Source organism: Cervus canadensis, chromosome 3, assembly GCF_019320065.1.
Source record: "Cervus canadensis isolate Bull #8, Minnesota chromosome 3, ASM1932006v1, whole genome shotgun sequence".
Lineage (NCBI taxonomy): Eukaryota > Metazoa > Chordata > Mammalia > Artiodactyla > Cervidae > Cervus > Cervus canadensis.
In genome coordinates, this window is record NC_057388.1 from 87165497 (window position 1) to 87178309 (window position 12813).

The window sequence follows — 12813 nt, forward strand, 5'->3', positions numbered from 1 at the left end:
TTCCCTTTTTTCATATTGTAGCATCCTATCATTATATGTAGTGTTGAATTCTCACAGTCTTTTTGTTTTTGTTTTTATAGTATCAGTTCAGCTTTACTTGAATTATTATATATGTTCTGTAAGGATAACCATTAGCTAATGGTAGTTTTGCAAGTGTGTTATTTCGCAGATCCCAAGTAATTGAATTATGTCAGATTTGTAGAGAGCAGAGGATTGCCTTGAAGTCTTAACCAGGTAAAAAGAAAACACTAAGTATTCAGATTTTGTAAAATAGCTTCCCCCCGCCGCCAACATAACACATAGAAACTATCAGGAGTACTGCTTTTGCATGACTGCTTGCTAAGAGCCTCGTTTTACCGCTGTACAGTGAGATACCTAGTATAGAGTCTTTTTAATTATTATTCAGGAATATACTTATCTTTATGTAATACTGAATCATTTCTGGTAATAGTTGCTGGAAGGGAGAGGCATTAGAAATAGTTCACATTCAACTGGTGCTATATGAGAGACATTCATTACTAACAGTGATGTGAATCCACAGTGATACTGCCTCCTTTTTTTTTTTTTTTTTAACGTTCTCTTTATGTACTGACCACTTCCACTTCTTCCCCTAATCAGAAGTGCAGTTTGAGTTTTTTAAAAAATAAATATTTTAGCAAGGCCTTTTTTGCATCCCCCATCTTATTCTCTCTCTGTGTTGGCATGTTCTAGGAAAAGGGCACTATACTAGGCACTTCGTAGGTATTATTAAGATCAGTTCTCCTCTCACATAAATCTTCCTTCCTGTGGTCTGGTAGGAAAGATAAGGACTACAGGAATTAATTAAATTACAGTAATACAAGGAACAAAGTGATTAGTGCTGTAACTTCTGCTTATCTCTTCTGTTGCTTGATATTTTAGCATTTGTTAACATCTATGTTAGATGTTGTAAAATTTTAGCTAAGTAGCTTCTTAGTTACACGTGTAGATCTGTTTTTTCCCCACAGGGTTCTTATTACCTGAAATATTCCTTGAATGTGAACTTAAAGAGTTGCTTGATGATGTATTAGTACATAGGTTTAGTGCCTTCGTTATTCTGACTGGACTTTGAAGTCATTTCCCCCTGGGTTTTATGTGTTCTGTGTGACGCCAGGTTATTCTTAACTGGCTGACTCTTGGGAGGAAACTGAGGCAAGCTGGGAGCTGCTGGTGCAGAGTCATTGTTGAGAGCCTAGGCTTCTGTTCATTCTCTGGGTGACAGCGAGCTGCCCATTTAACTCTTGATCATTTGTTGCCATCAAATGCTGGAGGAATGTTTGATTTCAAGTCCAGGACAGCACTTTCTGTCTGATTTCAGGAGTGCTGAACTTGAGCTTTGTTTTCTTCAAGGATCTGATGCCCTTTCTGTCTCATTATCCCAGTCTGCATCCTCACCATTCCTCCAACTCGCCCTTGGAGCACATCTTTATTTTCAGAGTGCTGGCTGGGTGGGGGAAGTTTTTGTCCCCTGTGCTGGGAAAGGAAGATGGGCGGGGCTTTCTCACCTTTTTTTTCCTTCCTGGGTCTGGAGCCTCCTTGCAGCTGGTTGCATAGCTTCCTACTTGGGAGCCTTTGACTTGGGGCCTTGCGGTCTGTGCGGGGCAGTGTTGTTGTTTTCTCTTTTTCTCCTGGCCAGCAGAATTTGTAGCTGAGTGAAAATGTCAGTTGCTCAGTCGTGTCCTGCTCTTTGAGATCCTATGGACTGTAGCCCACCAAGCTCCTCTGTTTCATGGAATTCTCCAGGCAAGAATACTGGAGTGGGTTGCCCTGCCCTCATCCAGGGGATCTTCCTGACCCAGGGATTGAACTTCGAACTCACACATTCCAGAGAGATTCTTTACCATTGGAGCCACCAATAGCCGAGTGAAGTCACTCCATATGGTTTGCTACTTGGATAATGGTTTTGGAGCCCTTATAGCCTTAACAGTATTTAAAATCTTGACAGGGTCTTGATAGTGGAAAAAAAAAAAAACAACCTGATATTTGGCCTCTTCTGTCCCACCTCCCTCCCCTGTGCTTACTGCAGCCACAGAATAAATAGCAAGAACTTCTGAAAATGTTCTTAATTGGTGTGTAATTGTGTAGGAGAGCCATCTCCAGAGACAGATGTTTTGCTCTTTGCATAATGGTCTTGCAAAGGGACTCTTCATTTGGGGAACGGCGCCTTCACTGGGACATGATGCACAGTGTGCTCTGTAGATGATCGGCGAGGCCCTTCCTGGAACGTGAGGCTGCCGAAACCTGCTTTGCTTCTTTTTCCCTCTTTGGATGTTGCCCAGAGACCGTGGTAACTGGGGCTGTTCCTCAGACTTGCCACTTGGTCTGCTGTCACTGTGGCTAGTGTAGGTGTAGACCGCTGGCTGTCTGTACGCAGGGCGGAGAGAGGGCTGCCAGTCCTGCTGTTCCCTGGCATGGGCAGGTTGAGGAATATTTAGTAGTCTTGTTTTCCTACCGTTACTGGACTGGCAGCTAGACTATGTTGCCAATTGTCTTGTTTGTAAAGACTTTTAAGGAGTATTTCAAATTATCTTCAGCTACATGTGGAGGAAGAAACGTGAGTTCCCCAGTTATTTACTAATTTACCTGCTTACTTAGCCGTTTGGACTTTAAACAAGCTCCTCAGTGTTGCTTTGTGACTGTCTAAACCTTTGGATTCCCTCTGTTTCTGTTTCCATTGGTTTAAGTTGGGCCAGAGTGCTCAAATGGTGCTCGGCAGCATTTCTCAAAAAGTGCCCCGTGGTCCTTCTCACTATTTACTATAAACAGAGTCGGGGCCAGAACCCCAGACCTGATCAGAGTATCTGATGTGGGCCTGGCAGCCTGCATGTTCCCAAACCCCCACACTAAACCTGACAGTCACCTGATTGTCCTTTGATAGTAAGAATCCAAGAGAGAGTAGTGTCTGGCCCTCCAGCTGCAGCCACTGGGATAGCTGTGGTCAGAATCCTAATTCTGCTGGTTAACCTGACTTGAGGCATGTTACTTAACCTTGAGCCTCACTTTCCTGCTGTAATTTAAGTTCATAAACCATTTCATAACGAATTGAAGACTCAGAAGCAGACCCAGTGTTTTTTGTCCTAGGTCTGATGAAGTGTAGGCAACTGTATAGAAACAGTGGGTCGAAGAGTATGAGAGAAGTGTAGTCAACTCAGGGTTCTATAAAAGCAACAAGATGCTTCAGGGGCCCAGTGTCTTACATAATCTCACGGTTCAAAGTCCAGCCGTCTTCCATTCTCCCACCTGTAAATTTTTATAATCACATCTCAGTTTTTTTTTTTTATCCCCTTCAGTTTTTATTTAACGTTCTTCTTTGCCTCCTTGGAGATAGGTCTGAAATGTATTGCATTGTTGCGAACTCAGGACTTACCCAGACCTCATCTTTTTAATAGACCCTATTTATGTTTAGGGGCTTCCCTGGTGTTTTTTACTCAGACAGTTAAAAGCCTGCCTGCAGTGCAGAAGACCTGCATTCAGTCCCTGGATTGGGAAGATCCCTTGGAGGAGGGCATGGCAACCCACTCCAGTTTTCTTGCCTGGAGAATTACATGGACAGAGGAGCCTGGAGGGCTACAGTCCGTGGGGTTGCAAAGAGTCGGACACAACTGAAGCAACTTAGCATGCAGCACACATTTACCTTTAAGAGGGATTTTTTAGGAGGAAGAAATAGAGTTAATTGAGCAAGAAAGCATCTTTTTCTTTGAAGCAACTCCTGGGGAGTATTGGGTACATGAATCTTCTGTGTGTGCTCCTGTAGATAGTGTAGATATCTTCCGTTTGGTCAAGGTGGTTATGATTTTGACCCTTCCCCTATAGCTGCTGGCTGTAGATTTCCATCTAGTTAGATCTGTCTTTTATAAAAATGTGCTATTGTATGTGTTAAGGATAATAAATAGTGGATATCCCTGTGGATTCTGTCTCCTGGCTGCCAAGGGAATTGAAAGGTCCTTGATTGTAAATATGCCCAGGGCATGTGGTAATGTTCCTATTTTAAGTCTATAATTCAAATGGAAATCACAGCCTTTTGTTTATTAACAGAGCTTGTGTGGCACGGCAATTGGGACTGGTCCATTTACCTTTTGAAATTTTATCCATTTAAATCGAATCGTGTCTGTTCTTATTTTAATTCAACAGTCTGTTTTAAGATCTTCATAGAGTATAATTCTGCTTGGCTACTTGTAGTGTATTTCAAGTCTATAAAACAAACAAACAAACTTGTTTTTGACCCTGGTTATTTGAGAGCCCGTTGGTAGTTAAATTATTCCCTTCTGCCTCTTGGAAAAATACATCTGTGAAAGAATATTATTTAGGGGTGGGGGGAAGGGAATTTAATGCATTTCTTATGAGGAAAGGGATGGGCAATTATTCTGCCTCTGAGTGAAATAAAAGTATGAGACATTGAGAGCCAAGGGAAAAGCTGACCAAACCAGGTGTGGAGTTTTCCTATCCCTAAACATTTTTTTAGTCTAAAAAGGCCCTGACATTATAGAATAATACAGCAAACTTTCCTTCTTCTGCCTTGATGTTGTACCGTGTTGCTCAGATCCTCCTCTTTTTAAAGACACAGCCGTGCAGGTAAAGTGCCTGGGCACTCATCCTCGACCCTGTTCTTTCCTCTTCTGTTTCTTCCTCTGCCTATCCTGCATCAGTAACTAACCACTGACCTTTGTTTCAAGGTATTTTTGTATTTTGGCTGTTTACATAGCTCTAGGAATAATGTTGTTTTTTAGTCTGTATTTAAATCATTATCATTCTGCACCTTACTTTCCTGCTCAGTGTTTTTCAGATTTGTTTATTGTGTTGCTCTCATTTAGACTAACCGCTCTGTGTTCTGTTCTGTGATTGTACCATAAACATGAGCTCTGTCTTCCTTGTCTTGCATGAGCCAGGCTTCTCTTTGGTACATACCTACCTGTGAGAAGAATTTTCTGGGGCTTCCTTGGTAGCTCAGCTGGGAAAGAACCCTCCTGCAATGCAGGAGATCCCGGTGTGATTCCTGGGTCAGGAAGATCCCCTGGGAAAGGGATGGGCTACTCACTCCAGTAATTCTGGGCTTCCCTGGTGGCTCAGACAGCGAAGAATCTGCCTGCGGTGCAGACCTGAGTTCGGTCCCTGGGTTGGGAAGCTCCCCTGGAGGAGGGCATGGCAACCCACTCCAGTGTACTTGAGTGGAGAGTTCCCATGGATGGAGGAGCCTGGTGGGCTACAGTCCATGGGGTTGCAAAGAGTCGGACATGACTGAGCAACTAAGTACAGCACAGCAAGGAGAATTTGCTAAGTATTAGGATGTATATCTCTAACTTCAGCCTCATAAGAGTGTAGCACCATGTGAACGTGCCGTAGTGGCCGAACCATATTATATTCCCATCGGTGGTTACAGCATACCCATTCCCCTACATCCTCATTTTTAGAGTTTGACAGTATAATCAATGTCCTATAGTATCTCAGCTTACGATGCCCCGATTATTAATGAAGTGATACCTTTCTTCATACACTGAATGTCTTGCTGCCGTTCTTTCGTGAAATGCCTGCTGATACCTTTTGGCCACTTTTTCTGTTGGATTGTTTCTCTTAATGATTCCAACAACTCTCACTACCACGCATGCCCACCTAACAGTATCTGCTTTAGTATCACTTTAGGGTGAATTATTGGAGCTCCTGTGAAAAAGCCACCCCCTCCTTCCCTATGTAAAGACATTGCCTTAACAATTTTATCCTCTTCATTCTGCATTATCACATACTTGCTTTCCATAGGAACTGTGCCTATCATTTCTTCCCTCTAATACCAGAAACCGAAACCCCTTCTTTTCACCCTGCTTCCTCTGCCAGCTGCCACATAATGTCTTTGTGTTTTGTAGCCGAACTTTGTGAAGTATCACAGCTCTTCCCATTCCCAGTTCCCGTCAGGCTTTCCTACTGCTTCACCATAATTAATCTTGCCAAGTTACGGATGACCCACACTTAGCTTAATCCAAGTGGATCTTAGTCACTTGCCTTGTGCATTGACGCAGCTGGTCTTTTCCTCCTCAGTTCACTTTTTTTCCTTGACTTGGACGTAACATTGGTCCTTTGTCCTGCTGAGATCACTGATTGCTTCTTCTCAGTCTCCTGTTGTTCATTCCTTCACTTATTCCTTACAATTTAATGTTAAAATGCCCCAGTCCTCTGTGCTTCTCAGTCTCTTCGCTTTAAGTACCACCTATATGCTAACCAATCCCAAATGTAACTTACCAGCTCAGAGCTTTTCTCCAAACCCACACTGCCCACGCAACACCTCAGCTTGAGAGTTCAGCGTGCCCATAGTCAAACTCCTGTTCTTCCCCCACTCCCTCTGCCTGTGGTCTTCCTCATCTCAGGTGATGACCCCGCCACCCCACCAGGTATTCCTTTACCTTTGCTCATGTTTGACTTCTCCCTTTTTTCTCTTCTCACATTCCATCTACCTGCTTTCAGAATATCCCCAGATTCTAACCACTTCTTACTCTCTCACTGCTCCTTCTTGATGTAACCTGCCATCATTTCCCATCCGAGGTTAATGCCATTATCTCCTAATCAGTCTTCCTTTGTTTTCTCCTTTCTTTGCTTTAGTGTCTGTCCTGAGCACAGTGGCCAAAGTAATTCCTTTAGATGTTAAATCAGACGCGTCTTTGTCTGTTGTTCTTCCCTCTTGCTCTGTGCTGTAGCCACAGTGATGCCTCTGCTGTTCCTTCAACCCACCAGACATCTTCTAACTCGAGGCCTTTGCATTGGCTGTCCTCTCTGCCTTCCTTCAGATGACTGCATACCTCTTTTGAGTCTGTTAAAATGTAATGTGATAAGGGTAGGCCTCACTGAGAAGTTAATGCCTGTGGCTCAGTATTCCAGTTCTCTCTCACCTGGGTCTACCTTTTTCTCTATCCGTTTCACTTTTCAGCTACTGAATCTGTGCTTTGGCCCGTCGGTTTGTTCATGATGCCTTTTCAGTAAAGAACTCTAAAATTTTACTGGAGTCACATTTATCAATCTTTTCATGGTTTGTGTTTATTCAGCCTTGTTTTAAGAACTCCTCCAGGATCCTTGGGTTCTGTAAAATTTTTGGCTACAGCTTTTTGGCTGCAAGATGGGCTGGATAAAATTTAGGCCTGAGATGGGGCTGAGAATAAAGATCTTGATTAGTGTGTGTTAGTCACTTAGTTGTGTTAGGGATCCCTTCTGTTTCCTCCAGATGAGTGTTGACCAGAGACCTCATTTTAGGAAGGTAAGATCCTGAGTGTGGGGGAGGATGCCAGGCATGTCTTTGGATGCTGAGATGCTGATATTGGGCTTCTTTCCCCAGCCACGAAGAGGTAAAATGATTGAAGTTATCTATAATGCGAGTCATTGCCAGGCTTACATACAGAGTCACTTCCCAGGATGAACAGTGATTACAGCACATATTGGTTTGTGTATTATCCGCCCACCAGAAAAATCAAGCATTCTTTTCTATTTTTACTTATTTATTTATTTTTTAGAAAAAGCATTTCCATGTAGATTAGAATCTAAACTAGACAGTCCATTTTAACAGGCAAGATTCAGCTAAAGTCTTGTTTTCTCAGAATACATTCCATACCTCAATTGCCTCTTAGAGATTTCAAAGGCTTTTATGTACCTGGTAATTTGGAGGAATTGCTTTTATTTTGTAGTTTCTTAGGGACTTCTAATATCTCTCTTGTAAGATGTTTACAGATGTCAATAGCTACTAGATCTGAAGGGTTAGAGTAACAAGATCATTCTGTTTTCACTTGTGATACCTTGTTTTCTGCTTGTGCTATTAGTTCTTTCCTAGGTTCATGAGAGACATATAATCAGACTCAAGTTGCCCTGTTTTTTATTGGGATGTTTGATGTACTGTTTTCTTCTTTTGAGAGTGTCTTGGCTCAGCCCAGTTCTGTCGAGCACCTTTCATGTTGAGGCTGCTGTGTTCACACATTTAGGTGTGTCTCATCCCATGGCCCTTATTTAAAACGCTTGTTGAAGCTGTTTCTTACCACTCCTCGTTTTAGAGTTCCAGTCAAGTGACCTTGCCTTTAACCTCGGTGGCGTTTTAGAATAAGTAGGGTAAGCTTCTGATACCGGGTTCTATGGTATATCCTAAGGCTGTAGAAGGTAAATTTTGGTGGTTTTAAGTCATTAAAAAAAGCAAATGTTCACTTAGTAACCACATACCACCTCTCCGAGTAGATTGCCCTCCCTGTATTGCTAGGGGAATAATATGAATCCATTGGGACCGGTTTGCTCCTGATGGCCGATTCTGATAATCATTGATTTTTGTCTTTATTTAAAATTCTGTTCGTTAGTGACACCTAGTATCTTCTGTCTAGCAATCTTTCTTACACTATCAATAGTGCTGTCATAAACTCTTACTTTAGGGCTTCTCAATAGTGACCCACTATAAGGAAAACTCAGTGTTAGGTTATTTCTTTAAAGAAGTTCATGTTTAGGGCTATACTTATTAGGCAGGAGACATGCCACCATATGACTTTGATCAGAGTTTAGAAATCCCCGTTGTTCCTGTGTAGATTCTCACACCTCAACTTGCAAAAGGGGTAAAGACTCACCTTCAATTCTGAAGGTGTCTTCACTTCTTTGAGGAGCACTGCAGTGATCCTGCTGCCTTTATTTATTTTTTAACCCAGAGAAATGAGAAGACAGTTGGTATATTTGAAGCTCAAACTCAAAGAATTGTGCATATTCTCGGTGATATCAGTGAACTGAATGTTTAAGTGATGTGTTCTGGAGGCCAAGTCTTGCTTTGGGTCTAGGGGGAGACCTCTATCTTGATGCCTTTGACTTCAGAATTGTCATTAGGATGAAAATGATAAGTGTTCTTAATTTGAGTGTAGTTGGCTGCTTAAGAGAACGTAATTTGAATACTATAAGTACAGCATGAGTTACCTAGAGATCTTGTTGTGTCAGTTGTGTAAGAGATGGCAAAGCAAACTTGAGCCCAAGTGGACTGATCATACAGAATGGGAAGCAATGACATGGCATCTGGGTTGGAAGTTAATTGCTTAATTTTCTCTTTTTTTCTGATTTTTTTTCCCTCCAAATATCTGTTCGTACAGTCCTATTCCTCTAGCATACTTGTTCTCGTATATCATTCTGCGTATTTCTTTTGTTACTACCTCCAAGTATTTGAATATATACTATAAGGGAGGTACTATATATTTGGGTCTGGGGTCACAGAGGACAACAGATAGGAACAGGGTTTCTGTTCTCATGGAACTCAAGGGGCTAGCAGGAGAGAAGCATTAGTCATACCAACCAATCTAGTCAGCGTCTCCCAGTTTCTTATTCACATGGTCTAGTCCTGCATACTGGAGAAGGCAATGGCACCCCACTCCAATACTCTTGCCTGGAAAATCCCATGGAGGGAGGAGCCTGGTAGGCTGCAGTCCATGGGGTCGCTAAGAGTCGGAGACGACTCAGCGACTTCACTTTCACTTTTCACTTCCATTCATTGGAGAAGGAAATGGCAACCCACTCCAGTGTTGTTGCCTGGAGAATCCCAGGGATGGGGGAGCCTGGTGGGCTGCCGTCTGTGGTGTTGCACAGAGTCGGACACGACTGAAGCTACTTAGTAGCAGTCCTGCCTACCCTGTTCTACCCCACCCCCAAACTTCTTAGGTTCCTTCTCCTTTATCCCCTCTGCCCATTCCCCTGTCAGTTGCTGTTAATTCATTTCTTAAACTAGTTCTCATGTCTCTCAAGGTCCTGTCACTTCCCAGTTCTGTTGCCTTTATCTAGACCCTCTCTGTTCATCTCAGTTGTTTTACTCAAAGCACCTCTTTTGGGGGCAGTCTGAGCTCTAAGAAATAACAAAGGGAGGGATTGATTGCGTTATTTATGTGTTGAGATACTGTTTGTTCCTGCCTCTCTACTTGTGCTTGTCTTGCTTTTTTCCCCATCTCTAGTTTTCTTCCTAGTTCATTCCTATCCTGCAAACTCATGTTAAGTCCCACCTTGTCAATGAAACATCTCCCGATTACTTCTTTCTTTCCACTTCCCTGAATTCTAATAGCACTTACTCCCTCATCTGTATCACATAATTCAGCACTTATTCAAAACTGCTTCATGTTACTTCACAGTTACAGGATTTCTTCTATTATTATTGTTAGGTTACAAGGATTTTAAGTCCAGGATTATAACATACATTTACATTGTGCTTTGTCTGGGGCTAATAGTTGGTATGTGCTTAATAAAGGCTTATGGAGTAATAGAATGAGATTTATAGTATATCTAAAAATATTAGAAGGGCCCTGATAACTCAGTGAACTGCTTTTATGTTGCAGTTTATATAGCTATTTCCCTGTTGATGAACATTTAGGTTGTTTCCTGTTGTGTAAACAATTCATTGCTTATTTTTGAGCCTGTCATTTGTGAAAGATAATTTTGTTCCCTGTAAAGCAACCAAATTCTTAATCACTCACTGTGTATCCAGCAGTTATTCAATATTTGTGATACTGGAAGATAGAGCCTCCTTCAGGTGCATTGTCTGTATCTTGTGCTCTTGGCTGTGTTCCTGTGTCAGTTTTTGCTTTGATTTCCCATTCCTGATGTGATATTTTATTTTGCTTTAAGGATAAGAACAAGAAACTCCGTCCCCTCTATGACATTCCATACATGTTTGAAGCCCGGGAATTTCTGCGGAAGAAGCTCATTGGGAAGAAGGTAAGTGATGACAGAAACCTATTTGCGAATAGTTGTGTGTTGTTTTAAGCTGGGCCCTTGTGACGGAATCCCAGAGACCAGCAGATAGATGACTTGCCTCCCCCAAGTCAAGCGATTTTGCTGTGATAGAAAGAGAGGCGTGCCTCTGTCTCAGGAAGTGACATCCCTCGGGAGAAGTCTAAAATTGGGGCCCTGACCACAGTGTGATTGCCAAGGCGCTCACGGCGAGTTCTTTCCAGGGTCCAGGCTCAATTCCAGTTTCAGTAATTGCATATTGCCCTGAGCTCCATTCACTTGGCTCTCTACTTCTCTCTAGCCACCTCCATTAAAAGTTGGGGCTGTGGGATTTGCTGGGGAAAGAAGGTGGCTGCTCTGTACTGCCTTCCCTATTTCTGTGGAGAAGAGGGGGCCTGCCTTGGTGGGGAAGAGAGCATGGTTTCCTGGTGGTTCTAGGGGAGACTTTCTGGTGGAGCCCAGAGGCCCTCAGAGGGCATTTCCTTGGGTTGTCGGAGCAGAATGTTCTAGGAGCTGCAGAACTTGCCGTTCTGTCGAGTGGATCATTAACCTCTGACCTCCTGCTGACTTCCCTTGACCTCCCCACCCTGCCTGTGCCGGGCATTTCTTTGTGTCCTGACTATAGAGAGGGAATGAGTTGGGAGTATTTCCTTCAGTAATTGAAAGTTGTGGAGAAGAACTATGATTTGTCTTCTTACTCCTTACTTTGTTTTGGTGGGAATTCTCCCAGGAAAATGTTATGTTTTTGGCCAGCTTTGGTTGTGGGTTCAGAAAGGTCAGGCCATTTGGTTCTAAGTCTGGCTTCAGCAAGTTGAAGCCATATTAGCATTCTTTACCTCCATGCAGGTTTTTAAATGATGGGAGTTGTGAGAGTTTTGTCAAAGTAGTGTAAAAATAAATATAAATATAAGCCATTTTATTATATACCATAGTCACTAGAATGATAAATTATAACAAGAGATTTTGAAGCTGGGCATAAGATGAAATTGCTAATTTTGAGGTAGAGACACCAAACTGGATTCCCTAACATGAGTATTAAATCTCCTCAGGTTCCTTCAGAAAATAGGCTCATTTGTCATTGTATAAAACTTGACAGAATGTTGTATTCATTCATGAAGTGTAGTGCGAATGATGGCTTTAAGCCTCTTTCAATTTCTAGATCTCCTGTTATCTGATCGAATGTCTAACATCTCTATTTCACCAAGTTGATACCATATCACTCATTTACTGGCTCATAAACAATGGCATAGAGACAAGCACGGAATCCCATTCCCTACCCCGCCAGCCCCCGTACGTACGCGTATCTATTGAAATCCATCCAAGAATCACATTGAAAGGGGTGGCAGTGCGTAGTCACTTCGTGGGCAGCCAGTTGTGTGGTCTGTGTTAAGGCTTCCACCTGCTTGGTTTGAATATCGCCCTCCCGATTCGATTCTGCTTCATCTCTGGGAGCATAGATCACAGCTCAGGGTAGCAGCTGCTGAATGGTTTTAGGTTAGTCCAGGGCCCTGCTCTCAAACACTGTGTGCCTACTGGGCCTTTGTGAAGTCCTCCGTCTCAGGATAAAAGAACTAACCTCCGGTGTCCGATTTGGTGGCGATTCTTAAGCAATTAGTCTCCTTCTTGGTGGGAGAAACCTCATTTACTGGTGCCTCTGCATCAGAGTTGATTGGATTCTGTTGTGCTGAGCCCAAGTTTTGTCCCCCACGGTGACACTGTATAAATGATGAATACTGTATCCCCGCATAGGGAGAAGGACGCAGCTCAGCTCTGCTGGGCTAGAACATTCCTGATGCAAACTGCTTTTCCTGACTCGCCACCTGAAACCACTTGCCTGTCTTCTGGGCCCATCAGTTGCAACAGCAAACACCCATGTGCTCTGGAGTCTGGGAGCAGACAGGGCAGTGGCTGCCTCAAGGGGATAGCCCGCACATCATCACACATTTCTGCCAATTCCCTTCAGAACTCTGCAGCTGTTGAGAGCAGCATGTAGTGATTAAGAGGCACCGAGAGGGTGCATGCGGGCCTGTGTGTGCCCGTGTGCACAGAAGCTGATTAGGGCTGCCTGTCACAGCTTAAGCAAGATAATGGAGG

General features: G+C 43.0%; 1 protein-coding gene across 1 annotated transcript in view; it reads left to right on the forward strand.

The window, feature by feature from the left end:
* The window catches only part of SND1 (staphylococcal nuclease and tudor domain containing 1), a 411508-nt gene that overhangs the window by 139048 nt on the left and 259647 nt on the right, over nucleotides 1-12813 (forward strand). The window contains exon 11 of the mRNA XM_043463642.1: nucleotides 10615-10704. Coding sequence (XP_043319577.1) covers nucleotides 10615-10704 — 90 coding nt within the window. The remainder of the gene's footprint in view (nucleotides 1-10614; nucleotides 10705-12813) is intronic.